A 17,171-nucleotide genomic window follows, 5' to 3' on the forward strand; every position below is an offset into this window, starting at 1 on the left:
TTAATATTCACTGATTATTGGTGATTTCGGAATTTGTAAAACGCAACCCTAACTATTTAGCGAATTAAAAACAGAATAGGAAAGTTTGACCGGGCTCCAATTTTTATTTCAGCGAGCATTTTACCATAGTCATAGGGGAGAACTTCAACCCCACAGATTTCCCTTTGATGCGGTTTCATTGGCAATCTGACACCTGAGCGAACTCAAGAAATGGACATCGAGATGCTTACTGCTCCTTACTAGATATGGTTTTATAAGCAAAAATCTCACAACGCAAACGAGAAAAATCGGTTCCCAGACCGGACTTTACCTTATTGTAATTAAAGATTAAAAGAAATTTGTTTTCATTACGCTTTTTTGGTATATGTAAAATTAGTCTGTTTATTGTCACGGTAACGCAACAACGGTTGTTTATTTAGCCGTTGTCGGAATTTTAAACGAATTATGGTGACTTCAAAACGGTCGTGTAAAGTGCTTAATTCAAAACCCAGGCTGATTTTAATACATTATCAAGAACAACGTTACATTACTTAAAAGGCAAAGTTTAAGAAAAATCGGCGTTATACCACATAGCGAAAACTATCTTTAAAATTTATCCGTTTTTGCGGGATTTTTCCTGTTTAGAAAAGGGACATTTTCCTAAGCTCTGTTTGCTTTTATTAATAATGGTTAAGTCTAGTTCAAACTTTGCTATAAACGTGCGGTGCTTCCGCTGTCAATACCGAGTATAAAAATACCATGGATCTTCTTTCCTTCCGGATGAAGAGTCAGTTCAGAATATTAATTTCACACTGCCGTGCGGGTACTTTCGGGATCCTCGCGGGTCAAATTTGTTTATCTCAGTTTTCTAGAACGTTAAGCGCTCCTAGAGAAAACTGAAGGCGGCAAATTTGTTCTCTACTTAAAGGCTTTTTGTAGCCAGAAAATGAGCGAAATTGATTTCTCGAGTTCTGCCACCAAATGCTTGATATTTTCTGACCGCCGCTCTTAAACTCTTTAAGGTTGAGGATCATTCGAAAAGACCCATCAGATTTGGGTCTAAGAAAAATTGTAGATATGAATTCACCAGGTTCAATAATAATAATAATAATCAATATTTGTATGGCGCAAATTAGCATGTGTATATGATCAAATGCGCCTAACAAATTGTATATGTAAAAAATAAAAAATAATTAATTAAAAATTAAGGTTCATGATGCGAACGTTGAATTACTCCTTTTTCTAGAAGGGTTTTAATTTCCTGTTGAACTATAAGCTCTTCTTGAGCACTTAAGACACTCGGCCTGTAATGTGCTTGACAGGGCACAAGGCCTTCTCGAAAAGAAATTTTTACACCAGATACATAGTCTAATATGTTTATATCACTTGTAATTTTACACCAACTAGGCAAACACTCTCTCAGATTGCCTGCGTGAAAGGTCGTAAGGTCAGGTAAGACTGCAACGTTATCATGTGAGCTTACCCCAATGTTTATTGTTTGTTTGTGGTCCCCTCTTTTTTCCGGCCCCGAGGAGGTTGGCCTTTGGATAAAAAATTGTTTCTCCCCCGATACAGAGCATGGCGGTTGTTGCTGTGGTGTCCTTAGATTTTGCTACCATCAAGACAATTATTTCTATCACAGCTGTGACTAGCCTGTGGGGCTGAGGGACGCACTTTTTTAGTGAGTCGGTTGGCATCTGTGATATCTTTTGCCTACTTGGAGAGTCATGAACGTGACCAAATCCTTGTTGTCCTTCAATGCAGATTCAAGGACTAGGTCGTTGCTTTAATCATCAACTGCGCCCGCCACCAATGCATTCTGCAATTTTTGGGTTCTGGAATCTTTTGTCCTCGACGTAGCGGATATTTGGTTCCATATTAGGTGATTTACACGAGGCGTTCTGAGGCCTGTCACGTTTTGTTGTCGAGGGCAAATATCAATCTTCGATTGGATCTTCTTGTCCGGCAACTTCTCATTCAAAAGAGAGTTTACGATACCTGCCAGACCCTCGCTGGCAGCAGGGCCAGTTTTCTCACTGGCATCTAGATCGTGAGCGATATCAGCCAAAACATTTGGTTCTGATGACCTGCTAGCTGTTAGCTTGGCTACTCGTTGGTCGAGTGACTTCGTAACATTGTTTTCCCTCTCAGGGGAATCGTCGCTAAATTCAGCAGGCTCATCTCCTGGAGAACAGCGGCGAACATTGACCCTGTAGATGTAGGGCCCGGTGTGCTTTCGTCTCTCAAAAGTTCGTCTTCACTTGGGCCGTCCGCGTACGCCATGCTCAAGTTTGGGCGGGAAATCGTCCGACTTCAACTACGTTGAAGTGCGAGTAGTTACAACGTGTGAACAGTTAGATTAAGATGGGGTCAACTACGTTGACTCGCTGTATGCTTATGTGAGCCTTACTGCATAAGACTAAGCAGTATTTTCAAGTGTAATTCCAACGACAATCGTCCAGACGTGATCTTGCTGACGATGCAAGCTATACAATGATCTTGCGCATGCGCTGTGCTATCTCATGGGATCTCCCGCTCTGGTAGTCATGTGATAGAATTACTCAGATGATTATCAGAGAAAAACAATAAAACGACCGGAAAAATGTAAATTTTATTTGTTTGTTTCAATTTTCACGTGCCAATGAACACAGATGCGCAGTCTGGTGCAGGTCACATGGTTAGTCGATAAACTGGCATGCCAGAAAGAAATGAAAATGCTTTGTGCTCGTTCCCAATGCCATGTTCAGGGAAAAAAACAGGCTTTAAATGTTTAACAAGAAGCCAAATTGCGGCCAGTTCAACCAAAAAAGTTAAACAGCGTTGACATTGAAAGTAAAGGAGCAGTTCTTAAAATTTCCAGAAGGAAGAATCGCTCCAGGATTTAGACAATTGGAAAGGGGAAAGGTTTCCTCGTGTCTCCCCAACGGTAATCTTTGGTCGCCTGTTGGATACAGTACAGACGCTGTGGATGTTGTTCACAAGAAATTGAAGTTTCGGGAGTTTCTTCTCCGTTGATGGAGGAAGTGAGCGCTGTTGACATTTGCTTGAACTGATTGAGTGTCAGTCGCTTGCAGTAGCTTTCAATACTTGAATTGCTCTTGTGCCCCGTGATAGCCTTAATTTTACGAGTTTCAATGTTTTTTGCAGACAAAACAGTGACGGTGGTTGCTCTCAATGAATGGTTGGTCAGATAAGGCACGATTCTGGCTTTCTCCATCATCTTTCCTAGCAAATTCTCCAGTGTGATGTGGCAGAGTTTGCGATCTAATGTGAAGAGAGTGTTCAAAAGGTCACCTATTGTGTGTGTTGCCTGTATCTTACATGTATTTTCAAAGCAGTTGTCAGGTAGAAAACCACTGTCAACTTGTTTACCAAGTGCATATACTGAGAATGTAATTTGGTAGCTTACCCCAAACAGAAATGGACAAAAAATTGTTAATTTCTTGATATCCATAGTATCTGTAGTAAGGTAAAAATGAAACATTACACCAGATGTTTATTGTAGCCCTAGTATCTGTATCCCTTAAAATATGAAATATAAAAAAAAAGTGAAACATTACACCGGTTTTTCCATGCTGCAAATAAACATCCCAGGGAGAGAATTCTGTTCTAAATATCGAATAGAACATATCAGATATTGATTCGTAATTCAATAATTTTTTGCTGGCATCACTATTGCTGTAATCAGGGCCAGAAAATGCCTTAGAAAAAGGTGACAGCTGTTGTTTGAGTTGTATCTCTTGCAATAACTTTCTCTTCTAGTGACAACTTTAGAATAATGAACCTTCCTTGTTTGTCAGGAATGGCCTTTTCAACTTTGAAATTCACAGAGGGATTAATTAGTGTTATGACACCTTTACTGTGGTTTGTGCCGTGACTAAAGAAAGCCTTGCCACCCTGTTCGTTTTCCCAGATAGTTTCAAGCTCTTTGGAGCAGTATGATTCTTGCAAAAACATGACATGATGATTTTGTTTGTATAGCCAGCGAAACACAGTTCGGCATTTGATCGATTTATTAAGACCTCTGACATTTAACGACAGGCATTTTAGGTCGAAAGCATTGGCAGTATTGACAGTGTTCAGTTTGTTGGCGGATTAAAGGAACACAAGCCAGACGGAGTGATAAATAAACACAGGTTTCTACCCACGGAATTTTGTTAGCACATTTTAAATTGGGACGAAAAATAATTTAATGTTTTCGTTAAATGCATGCTGCAGGAATATGAAGGAACAAAAAAAGAAGAGGCATATTTCAAGCGAAGTGGGTTACTGTAACATATAAGGTAAACGAAGTATGGCAAAATAGACATACAGACCACAACTGCATAGCGCTTATATAAAAACATGAACAAAGCACTTAGCTTGATGAGATAGAGACATTTTCCCGGCTCGGTTTTGTCTTTGCTTAAATTTGTCGTCTTGAAATGCCGTAACTGAATCAGTATGTTAAGTAGAAGTTACTTGATACTCAAGTGGAATATTTGTTAAAAACGTTGTTATCAATAAAAAGAGATCTGTTTACTACCTTCGCGTCGTGACCAGCTTGTTTAGCAGCAAACATGGCATGTATTAGGGTTTTTCTTTCTTTCTGAATTTCCCGAGCAAAGTCTTGGGTGATAAAGGCATTACCGTATCTGGCTGAGGACTTGAGCCGGTTTTTTACATTGAATACAGCATCCCTGTCCTCTCTCACAACAAATCTTGCAATGATCGGGCGAGGGCAAGGAGGAGTACCGACATTGTTTGGTGGTTTGCCAACGCCGTAAACCGCATGGAAACGTATGCCGTCTATGTTCATTTTGAGATCATTTTCTAAAACATCATAAATGATATCCTGGCAGTTTTCGCCTCGACTTTCGAGAATATTCATGAAACGCAAGTTTTCTCGTCTTGTATAATTCTCAAGAGTGACGAGGTTCTCTTGGGCTTCTTCCAAAGCGGGTTTAAGCTTCTCGTTCTCGGCTTGGATCTTTATCAGAGCAGACTTTGGATTTCTGTAATTTGCTCGTCCATCATGTTTTGATGAGTGGTTTTGGAGTCTTTAAGGGCTTTAGACTCTTGCTGTAAGTCCTGGATGCTTGTCCACGAGGGATTTCTCGAGTGCATTCAGTGTTGATTTGACGCCAGCAATTTCAAGTTTAAATTCAGTAGAAAGTTCAGCTATCTGTGTGTGTGGATTGGAGAAGTTGTCTTCCATACGAGATTCTATGGCACTTAATTTATCGAGTTTGTCCCTTCCACGTCCGCGAAATTCGAAAGAATTTTCTAGTTCCAGCATTAAAGAAAGTCAAAGCGGTCCGGTGTCAAAGCATCCATTGTTGGTGACAAGCTCGTAGTAAGCGGCCGGAGTTACACCTTTAACAAAATCCCCGTGAAATGGAGAAACGATCAAGTCCAACAGCAGAGTGTTCTTGCTCAAGAAAGCCAAAGTCTTGACGATCCCACCTCGCTCGAAAGCGAACCATCCAAAGAAATGCCAGAAATCACCTACAAACATTTGTTTAAATCACAAGTCAGGTGGCATGAGCACGGGGAATGAAACATGAGATATTTCTATGGTTTCGAAAAACGAAACTATGAAAAAAAGACAACCACAAAATTGAAACTTTCAGATGGCAGTTGTACCAACGACCAATCCAAAATCCTACAGGAACAAATGCACTTTTATAAAACTCTCTACACTTCAACTAACTACAGACCTTCGACTTTAAACGATCCTCTCCGCAGTTTTACAGAAAGGATCATTCCGTTAGAAAATGACGATAGGTTATCGTGTGAGGGAAAAGTGACGCAAGGGGAATGTTTAAAAGCGTTAAACGAGTTCAAAAATGAAAAATCGCCAGGTACTGATGGGTTCCAAGCAGAATTCTATAGACACTTTTGGAAAGAACTGCACTCCAATATGTTACAATGTGTTGATTATGCCTATGGTAGCGGAAAATTATCGATCTCTCAAAGACGGGGAATTATAACACTCATCCCGAAACCGAGCAAAGATACCACTGTACTCGACAACCTCAGAACAATATCTCTTCTTAATACTTATTATAAAATTTTAACAAAAGTAATTGCTAAACGGCTAGAAAAAGTTCTTCCAAAAATAATTAACCCTGATCAGACCGGTTACATAAAAAACCGGTACATTGGTGAAAATGTTCGTTTAATTTCCGACATCATGAAGTACACAGAAGAAAACAACATTCCTGGAATCACTCTTTTTATAGACTTCAGGAAAGCCTTCGATACTATTGAATGGGATTTTATTAACAGCTGCGTTAAAAAATTGGGTCAACATTTTGTATAACAATGTTTCTAGCTGTGTTCTTAATAATGGATTTGCGTCAGAATTTTTTTCCGTAGAACAAGGTGTTAGACAAGGTTGTCCCTTGTCCGGACTATTGTTCATAATTGGCATAAAAATACTCGCGAGAGCAATTAAGAATGATACCGCCATTAAAGGCATTAATGTAGGTGAGAAAGAAATTAAAGTCTCTCTATATGCCGATGATACCACTGTTTTTGTTCGTGATCTTGATTCTGTTGATCACCTGCTAACTCTACTTGATAACTTCAAAAACCTCTCCGGCTTAGAAATTAACACTACGAAGTCTGAGGGAATGTGGCTTGGTCGATGGAAAAATAAAACCGAAACACCCTTCGGCTAATGTGGCTTGGTCGATGGAAAAATAAAACCGAAACACCCTTCGGCTTTCGCTAGCCGCGGGACCCAATAAAAGCTCTTGGTATTTTCTTCTCGTATGACAAATAAAACAAACGAGTTAAACTTTGCAGAAAAAATCCGAAACTTAGAAAAGACACTTAACAGTTGGAAGAGAAGAAATTTAACACTTTATGGGAAAATAAACATTGTTAAAACTTTCGGACTTTTTGTTAAGTATAATCCTTTTAATTGTTTTCTGGAGATTTTTGGTGGAACTAACAAGAAAGTGACATGAAAAAAAAAAAAAACAGTTTATATCAGTAACATGCACATCTCAGTAACATGCACTTAATTTTCCTATAAAAGTAAGAAGTATGCTGCCAGCAAATTTATTGTACTCCAATCATGGACAAAAAGCCTTGGAAAAAATTTGAATTCACGATGCATTCATACACATGCAACAGAACCATGGTAATTGAGAATGAAAATATCCAGTCACTAACCCCCACTCCCCTGCAATGTTGAGCCTGTGTAAGAAAAATGCCTCATGGGACTTCAACATCATATGGGGGGAGGGTGTGGGGGAGTAAAATGTGCTGTAGTTAGGTCACTGACTAAATCAGCAGTTAATAGTATAATTTGGAAGACTTGTCCCAAGACCTTTTGTCATTGATTGTAGAATGTTGGGTCAGTATTTAGCTCTTATTAACCGAGCGAGAGGTCTGTATGGGAGAATCTTGACCGAGGTCGCCAGTACAGACCGAACGCAGTGAGGTCTGTACCAGCGACCGAGGTCAAGATTCTCCCATACAGACCGACCTAGCTCGGTTAATAAGATGTTTATTATATGGCCAAACAGGAAAGCAAAAGGTAAAAAGTGTATTGTTCCCCTGCGCGGGCTCAAGCATTTAGCTGGCTTACTTCTGTCACTAGTCTCCAGTCCAAACGGGACAAAAACAACTGTTCAAAGTACAGCTTTGTACAAACTTCGTCAATGAATGAAGACAAAATAACCGTTGTTTTCCTACAGGCTTAACGAAAATTTTCTAAAATGCGACCAAAAGTGCAACAAATTTTAATGCCTGTCTGTGCCGCGATCGCTCAGCGATAAGTTCTCATTCAGCCTTGCGATCTTTGACTGATCACCACAGAAAACGTTAATGTTAAATGTGCAGCCTTCAAAAATTGCTTGAGGTTGGATTTGTTGGACTGTGAAGACATTTTGCTGAGTTGTAGTGGAGGCACTGACTTGGTTTTCTTCGAACTGAGCGGATGTATCTGGTCCACGATTCAGGACAGTAGACATTTCTCGCTGTCGCTTGAGAGATGCTGAATGCTAGCTGTCGAGGCTTTTCAAATTTTTATGACCGCTTAGCTGTGCAACGAAATTTGTCTGAACGTCTGCTTCGAGGAGTCGTACAACACTGGTCTTCCTAACGGAGTGATTAGAAACCTTCTTGTTTGTTTCATCGAGTTTGGCTGGAGCAAAGCGTTTTTGAGGAACTTGCCAATTTCATTCTTTCCGAGGGGCCTGTCCAGATACCCTACTTCGTCACTTGGTTTTCGTCGGTGATTTACGGCGAGATAAAAAGGAGCATCTGGATCTAACATGGCTTCGGAACGATGGCTTCGAAACACTTTGTAAAATTCAACTGGGCATCTTCATTTGTTTTTGTTTTTGTTGATCAGACTTCCTTTTTCACGCAAGTGGCGTTGAAAACTTCGCTGGAAGCCGCTTGATGTACACAGTTCGTACTCGGTCCCATCTTGTTTACGAGCGGAGATAAAAAATTCAGACAAAGGAAGGTCGAGCTCGTTGGCAGGTATGTTTTCAATTGCTCTAGACTCTTTCGTTGACTCACAAAATTCCTTTCTTGCGTTTAAGTCGCCCTTAGTCTTGTATTGAGAGTTTTTGGATTTTTGCACTTGCAAAAACTTCTCAATTTTGACTTCATCTTTGCTCGTAGCTTTCTCGGCTGGACTCAAATTTGCAACGTTTGCTCATTGTCTTTACCTGCTTCCAAGTTCAGGGCTACTGTTTCTTCCATTTAGTACTGTATTAACAGGAACAAGCCAATTTTTTCTTCTTCTTTTGTTTGTAACTTTTTGAGGACAAATGTTACATTAAATCAGTCTAGATGCCGGTCTAGATGGGAAAATCTAGACCGCCGTCAATATCAATTTTAGCCACTCAGGTTCTTGAATTTGATCGTTTCCAGTCCTTTTGAGACACGGCCATATAATAATAGGAAAATATTGGTTGAGTTCTTTTTGGGATTAAATATTGATGGACTTCGCACTAATTAAAAAAACAGAACACACATGGGAATCAGATGCAAAACACCATATTTCTACAAAGAAGCACCCATACTCTGCAAAAAGCAGCCACCAGCCTCTCTCCCCTCCCCTTCACTTAATTCCGGTCCAGTCAACCACAAAACTGATAAACATTTCAAATAGTAGAGATATCAAAAGGCTGTTAAATCCTGTCCAGGTCCAGTCTTACGAGAAATTTACAATATTTTGAAATACAAGAGAAGGTTCTTTTCCTTTAGTCAGATTCAATCACGTTAATCAAGTTTATGTATGTGACTAAGTGTCTGTTCTAACAGTTTTTGTCCCATTGTAATAAGTGCTCCCCGCCTCCTCCCTTCAATAAAGCCACCCTGTTCTGGTGCTTTTTTAAAGGAATATAGTGACATAATATATTGTTTAAATTTCCTTACAATACTTTAGTGCAAGGAATTTGAATGAAGTGTGAATCGTAATATTTTATGACCAAACCCAACAACCTGCTGCTTAGGTGTGTGACTGTGTCCCTCAAATTTGGTGTTAAAACTCTTATTATTGATGTCTTCAGTTATGATGATGCATGAAAAATTAAAAATCATGTTTATAAAAGCAACTTGTATGGTAATTATTTCACATCAGATTCCCTGATTAACACTACACAGTGTGCCTACTTTGCTCATCATATTAAAAATCAGAGTTACCAGAAGTATTCCTGCAAAGAAGGTGGTTGAATGCCAAACTTATCTGAAACAATATTGCCATAAAGACAGGTGTGTGCATTTTCCAGGAGAGCACAAACAATATAAAATTTTCCCACTGCACTCACATTCACTTTCAACTGGCTTTTAAAATCAATAAATTTAAAATAATTGGTGATATTACCAAACAACAACTCCACTGACACCCGAACTTCACTCATTGCCTGATTATATGAACTCATTTGTGGGGTCAAGTTCATGTTCCTAAATGGGGCCTGAAGGTGTACTCCCAAAGGATGTGCAGGATCCCCATATAGACAAAGTGGATCTCCATTGTAAAAGGCTACCCTACGCAAGTCGTTAACAACACCAGTTTCCTGTGGCATGGTGCTGTCATGGCGCTTCCCCTTAAATGGACCATGTAGATTTGCAATTAATCCATTTGGTATTACAATACTTTGAAATTTGATGCAATGCTTCTGCTTGTCCCCATTGTACATCACCCTTTGGTTTTGCTTTGGTCTCCCATACCACGCACAGTACCATCAATAAAGCCAAAACAATTGTTTAGTGGGGCACCTTGCTGATGCACAGCTTCAGCATACATGTGTAGCTGGTCTGGTTGTAAGAAGAACTGGTCCCAGCTATGTAGACGATAGTGATGATGTTCATAGATAAAATCTACAATGGTGTTGAAAATCAGGCAGAGCTCGGCTGGATTGCGTCCAAACCGAGGTACCATGTCCGTATAACGGTAAGGGCAAGCCAATCTCTTTAACAAGATACAAAGTCCCTCCATCCCACCACAAACTGTTCTCTGCTCACAAACAACTTTATCTGGTATCTCAAAACATTCTAGCAAAGCACCAAGGCCACCTTTTGCAAATCTTAACTCGGCTTGGCACTCAACAGTGCTCCACTCATCTTCGTCAAATTTTGAGAATTTCCAATACGGGAAGACAGGTCTTGAGGAATAAGCGAGTAGAAGTTCATCATCGTCAATCAAATCATAAGCATTAGCTGTTACCAAAGCATCATGGACAGCACTTAAGCCAGCCATAGTTCAGTAGAAACTTATCATTGTCATGGCCACCTCGTGACAGTAAACACGAAATAACTCAACATGAAAGCATGACGCAAGCGACACAAATTCTCACGAAATCTTATTTAATGGTCACTCGAAAAGGAAGATACCGACGTAAACTAAAGTGAAATATAATAAAGACACGTAGTGGGACATAAAAAACATTTCATTTCAGGTAAAACATCATTCGTACGTAAGTCTTACTTGTCAAATCCATCAGAATCCACCATCAGCATGTATTCAATTCTTCACACTTGCCCTCATGCAGGCAAATTAAGAAGCTAACTGCTTCGTGGTTGTTAAATTAATCCACCTTACCATGCTTACAATTTGTTCATTAAATTATTTCAGGCTGTTCGAGAATGAAAATGAAACGTCTCATTGCTACTGCTAAATCAGTTCAAAAAGACAACGCGACGGCGTCCTCGACCCAGTTTCTTGCGGAATCTACTTGCTGCGCGTGCCGTCCTGAAGAAGTCCCCGTCGTCATTGCTAAATCAACCTAATTTGCAACTGGCGAGATCAATTTGCAACTGTCACGAACAAACTGTAATTTTCAGTTCCGGTTCACTGTTGGACTATCTCTGAAGCATTTCAACTGCCGCTAAAAAAAATATGGTGAAGATTGGCTTATATCAATTGTAGAAAAACGACCTCGGTTCAAAAAGGGAGGAAATTTTGCCCTTGGGATAGTCTGCTGGAAGAAATTTGCAACTGGCGCAATCAATTTGCAACCGGCGTAAACAAATTCCAATTTTCAGTTCCGGTTCATTGTTGGACTGTCTAGCGGATGATCTGTGAAACATTTCAACGGGCGCTAAAAAATGGCTTATATTAATTGCAGTCGCAACGTTGCTATATCTTTTTGTAACTCTAGGATTCCCTTCGCCGTTTTCAGGAAATATTTTAATGAAAATGCGGAGATAGACTTAGACTGGAAAGATTCAAAGTTTTTCTTTTCCACCCCAACGCTGTCAATTTCTTTATCAGTCTTTGAGCTGCTTTTTCATTTTTTGCAATTCTTCGAAATGTTCTAGATGTTTCTTTTTTTGACCACAACTGTAGAATGAAGTACACGCTGGCGCTTTACACTAATCATTTCCTTGGTTGCCCTCCGCTCTACGTCCGCGTTGGTGACAATTGCCACAGATAGTGTTGTAAGAGCCGACTCGTTGTGGCTCTACCACTTCCAACTCAAGTTCCCAAATATTCATTTCGATAGCTAGCTTACTGTCACTGAGACATTGCAGTTTGTGGGTTAATTGATCTTGTTTTGAGGTCTTCCAGTTGCTTATTTTGCCAAATTCTGAACCACTACTCGAGGGAAAAGCAAGAGTCTTTGGCTCCAAAGTTGAGCACATGCTTTTTCCACCAGGACGTAAATATATTTCGCGTTCGTTTCTGTCACCCTCTGCATGTTGCGATCCTAAACCTCCTTTTGCAACAGAAATAGCAAATCAGTTTCTCTCACTTTTAGTTCCACACTTCTGTACAGATCAGAACCACAGCTAACCGCATTTCTGCCATGTGTAAACATTCGGCGGGATCAATATTTATGTAACTTCTAAGTTGCAGATCTTTGTACGCGAGTCTCACTTGTTCAGCTTGAAGTTGTTTTAAATACAGAATCATTGTGGTGACCCTCTTGAGTAGCTCGTGATAATCATTGATTGCTTTATAATCATAAAAGCTCGCATATCTGTCGCCAAGGTATTGAACAAGAACCTGAAACATCTTTGTCGATGAATTGGTGCGGCGACTTTGACCAGCTCGGTTGCAATTTGCTCGGAGCAAACTGCCAATCAAATTACCAATGTCGCGACAGAAGTCTGCAAAGTTGTGCAGAAAAGAACATCCGGTTTGACTGTAGGCCCGTGAAGGTTTTCTTACGGTAAACACTAGTGACAGGAAAATGAGTATCATTGTTGATCAAGACATCTAAGAAAGGTATCCTGTGATCTATTTTCTTTTTCCATAGTGAAACTGATGTTGGGGTGCCTAGAGTTAATATAGTTGAGAAATAGTAATGCTTGATTCTCGGTATGAAATAAGCAAAAGGTATCATCAACATAACGTCTGTAAAACAATATCTCGGAGTCCTGGAAATTTTCCAGGATTTTCATGATGACCCATAAATAAATTAGATAGAACAGGGGCGAGTGGGGAGCCCATAGCTACACCATATATCTGGTCATAAAAAGAACCCTCATATAAAAATTGGGTCTGAGCGGTGGCTACGGAAAAAAGGTTCTTAAGTTCAGTGTTGCTTAACTTAAGATCAGGATTGCCGTCCAAATTCTTCAAGAGGTATGTTGGTAAGAAGACTCTCAACGTCAAAATAAACCATTAATTTACCATGCATAGTTAAACCTTGAATATCCTGGACAAAGGTAAAAGCGTCAGAGGTGCAATGTTCAATTGGAAGGTGCGGTGTTAGCAATTTGCACATATATTTGGCCAGGTTGTAGCTGTATGTTCCTATGGATGACACAATGGGGCGGATTGGCGGGATGGAGTTGTGTTCACACTCCTTGTGCATCTTTGGTAAGCCATAAATTTTTGCTGGTTGTGAACCTTTGCGATAAATGCTGTTGTTGACATCACTGTCAAAGTGACCACTTTTCTTTAATTTACGAAGAAGTCGTTGTAACTTGCCTTCTCTCAGGAGGGTGGGATCTTCCTTGATGGGTCGAAATTTGGACGTGTCACCAATGATTTTCAGGATGCCTTGGTCATAATCAGCACGATCTAAACCAAAAACCCCATTCCCTTTATCCGGCTTTAAGATGAAAATCTTATTGTTATTCCTCAGTTCCTTCAAAACTTGGTGCTTCTTGAGATCAGCGGTAGTTGGTCTGTATGAGGAAACTTAAGAATGTGCCAAATGAGGAAGGTCTGAGATAAGTTTTCCCGCTTGTGTGGTGTCCTTTAGATTATTGGCCATAGTGTGATTGATGAGTTCAAAGCAGGTAAAGACATCGGACGCGTTTATTCTTGGTGGACGGATGGAGTGCGTTAGACCAAATTTGAGAATGTCCAGTTGTTCCAACGTAAGGTTGTGATATAGTTAATTAGCATTTTGGTTTACACTATATATTCAACTCTGTGCTTTGTAATTTAAACTAAAGATGACAGAAGTTTCTGTCAAAACATGTTTTCAAATTTAAAAAGTGTTGTGTGGTTTCTTAGAATGTTGTAAAAATACCTAATAGAGTACTACCTGAAGTTACAAGCTGTTAGAGATTCACCCGAAAACTGAACGAATTAAAACCCCATGATTGCTGCTGATATTAATATTGTATAATGCCTTACATAGAGTAATATTAAATAAAAACACAAGAAACTTGAGAAGCTACAGAACTCCAACACATTCTGTAATATGGGACTTACTGAAACTAAGTAATAACCAGTTGAAGTGGGAAAGTTTTCTAAGAAAAGTGCAGTGAAAAAACTGCTCACCGCCATATTCCCAAAACAGGCACAAGATATGTACTAGTATTTAAGTTTGAAAATAGATATGGATAAGACATAGTCATTTTTTCTGACCAATCACTTGGATGGTTGTACAAGAATTTAGAGAATGCCTGCACTTTTGGAATAACTGGGAATAACATAATTAAGCCAGGTAAAGATAAAACAGAAATCCCAAAAACAAGGTACTGTATTAAAATTAATTTTTGGCTGTCAGAGATGTGCAACTTGTGCACAGTTTCATTGGCCTGCTGTTCTTCTGTCTGCATGTTCTTGTCACTGGTTAGACTCTTTGTAAATTTTTTTTTTTAAATTAGCCGCCAAGTCAGAAATAAAAAACGGTTCCGCTTGAGTGGGTGTGGTCCTAGCCAGAAGCTGTTCTTCCTTCAACACCGACAAATAAGTCTTAACCTTCAAAGAAGCCGCAGGATTTCCATAACCTGGTAACACAGAGTCCACCAGAGTCCGACCTGCCTGCAAGAAGATGGATCGCAACAAAGCCAAACGTTTAGGACACCAACAAGAGGTCTCTCTCTTCTGACCAAAGAAAGGACATAAATCCAAGAGGACAACGGCTTTCCCAAATTGATCTCTCCAGCTCAAAAAATTCACAACATCATCCGGTTCTGCTGTAGTAATATCCCTGCTCACAGCACCATTCGCCAAAAAAGCCGAGAATTCAAGTTCCATAAAGACTTTTGTTTGGCATAAGGTGTAGACTGCTTATGCCTGAAAAGGTCTAACTTCTGGGACTCGATCAGATGCAAATTCACTGGGGCCTTAAGGACCCCTGGAGTGTTCTCCAAAGCATGCCGACGCTGATACCCACAACGTTGACAAAAACGAAAGTTACGGTCATTGGGATACGCACAATGCGGACAGGCGACTAAAGCAACAAACAGTCTTGGGACCAAAGGTAAAGGCTGAAACAAGAAGGAAACAAAAGGGGAAAAGTCACTAAGGGCGGTTTAATATGTCCCACCAAGACAAAAAGTCCACAAATCCCAAGGCAGAGACACCGGCGTAAAACCTCGCTTGGTAGGGGATAAAAGCGCATGCCACAACCCGCGTTTGGCCATCAATACCTTTCGCGCCGCCATAACATTTAGTATTGGCCATTAAGTGTGGGGGAGAGCCAAGATGGACGGCAGCGTTTTTGAGTAGTCCGTCCCGTGTAGCTCTCCGCTTCGTAATAAATGGCTGAAAAGGTAAGCGAATGCGACGAAAGTCCGCCCATCACTGGAGGGAAGAGAGTTGAAAGACCTAGTAGCAGCAGCTCGCCCGAAATTCCTCCAAATAAGACTGCAAAGACTACAGAGCACATGGTCGAGCATGCCGATCTGTTGAGTATCTGGATCGCACTGAACAACATACAACGGAACACTGACGAGCTTCTTAAAGAGAACAGAGCTTTGTGCAAGCAACACGAAGAACTGCAGAAGTCGCTAGAGTTCCACATCGATAAACTGGAAAAATTAGAGGCGGAGAATAACAAGCTGAAACAAGATGTGAGCTCGCTCAAGAAAGAAGTTCGCAAAGCAGAAGATGAAGTTGCCGACTTAAACGACGATCTAGATGGTCTTAAAAGCGATCTGGACACCGCTATATGCCAAATAGACGATTTAGAACAATACACTAGACAACATAATCTCGAAATTCACGGCATTCCTGAGTCTTCAGAAGAAAATCTGTCTGACAAGATCATCAAGCTTGGAAAGGTTCTCAATGTACATATTGTCAACAATGACATCGACATCTGTCATAGAATGGCTACGAGAAGATCTAACGGTGGTCCAAGACCAATCATTGTACAATTCAGACCATACAGAGCCAAGAATGAACTCTATAAATCCAAAAAGCACCTGAAGGCGTTGAAAACTTCGCTGGAAGCCGCTTGATGTACACAGTTCGTACTCGGTCCCATCTTGTTTACGAGCGGAGATAAAAAATTCAGACAAAGGAAGGTCGAGCTCGTTGGCAGGTATGTTTTCAATTGCTCTAGACTCTTTCGTTGACTCACAAAATTCCTTTCTTGCGTTTAAGTCGCCCTTAGTCTTGTATTGAGAGTTTTTGGATTTTTGCACTTGCAAAAACTTCTCAATTTTGACTTCATCTTTGCTCGTAGCTTTCTCGGCTGGACTCAAATTTGCAACGTTTGCTCATTGTCTTTACCTGCTTCCAAGTTCAGGGCTACTGTTTCTTCCATTTAGTACTGTATTAACAGGAACAAGCCAATTTTTTCTTCTTCTTTTGTTTGTAACTTTTTGAGGACAAATGTTACATTAAATCAGTCTAGATGCCGGTCTAGATGGGAAAATCTAGACCGCCGTCAATATCAATTTTAGCCACTCAGGTTCTTGAATTTGATCGTTTCCAGTCCTTTTGAGACACGGCCATATAATAATAGGAAAATATTGGTTGAGTTCTTTTTGGGATTAAATATTGATGGACTTCGCACTAATTAAAAAAACAGAACACACATGGGAATCAGATGCAAAACACCATATTTCTACAAAGAAGCACCCATACTCTGCAAAAAGCAGCCACCAGCCTCTCTCCCCTCCCCTTCACTTAATTCCGGTCCAGTCAACCACAAAACTGATAAACATTTCAAATAGTAGAGATATCAAAAGGCTGTTAAATCCTGTCCAGGTCCAGTCTTACGAGAAATTTACAATATTTTGAAATACAAGAGAAGGTTCTTTTCCTTTAGTCAGATTCAATCACGTTAATCAAGTTTATGTATGTGACTAAGTGTCTGTTCTAACAGTTTTTGTCCCATTGTAATAAGTGCTCCCCGCCTCCTCCCTTCAATAAAGCCACCCTGTTCTGGTGCTTTTTTAAAGGAATATAGTGACATAATATATTGTTTAAATTTCCTTACAATACTTTAGTGCAAGGAATTTGAATGAAGTGTGAATCGTAATATTTTATGACCAAACCCAACAACCTGCTGCTTAGGTGTGTGACTGTGTCCCTCAAATTT

The 17,171-nt window shown here is 40.0% G+C and overlaps 1 protein-coding gene and 2 pseudogenes across 1 annotated transcript; all 3 read right to left on the reverse strand.

Annotated features, from left to right (window-relative positions):
• Positions 1-1,298: 1,298 nt before the first annotated feature.
• Positions 1,299-4,777, reverse strand: LOC146489306 (uncharacterized; annotated as a pseudogene).
• Positions 4,778-11,543: 6,766 nt separating this feature from the next.
• On the reverse strand, positions 11,544-12,448 carry LOC146489307 (uncharacterized; annotated as a pseudogene).
• A 544-nt stretch (positions 12,449-12,992) lies between these two features.
• Positions 12,993-15,285, reverse strand: LOC146489308 (uncharacterized). The gene is made up of 3 exons (XM_085110509.1): positions 15,271-15,285; positions 14,526-14,659; positions 12,993-13,569 (listed from the first exon to the last, which is right to left on the reverse strand). Exons 1-3 carry the CDS (start codon positions 15,283-15,285, stop codon positions 12,993-12,995), a joined length of 726 nt encoding a protein of 241 aa, XP_084966635.1.
• Between the last annotated feature and the right edge of the window lie 1,886 nt (positions 15,286-17,171).

Source organism: Pavona decussata, unplaced genomic scaffold, assembly GCF_977016875.1.
Source record: "Pavona decussata unplaced genomic scaffold, jaPavDecu1.1 SCAFFOLD_6, whole genome shotgun sequence".
Lineage (NCBI taxonomy): Eukaryota > Metazoa > Cnidaria > Anthozoa > Scleractinia > Agariciidae > Pavona > Pavona decussata.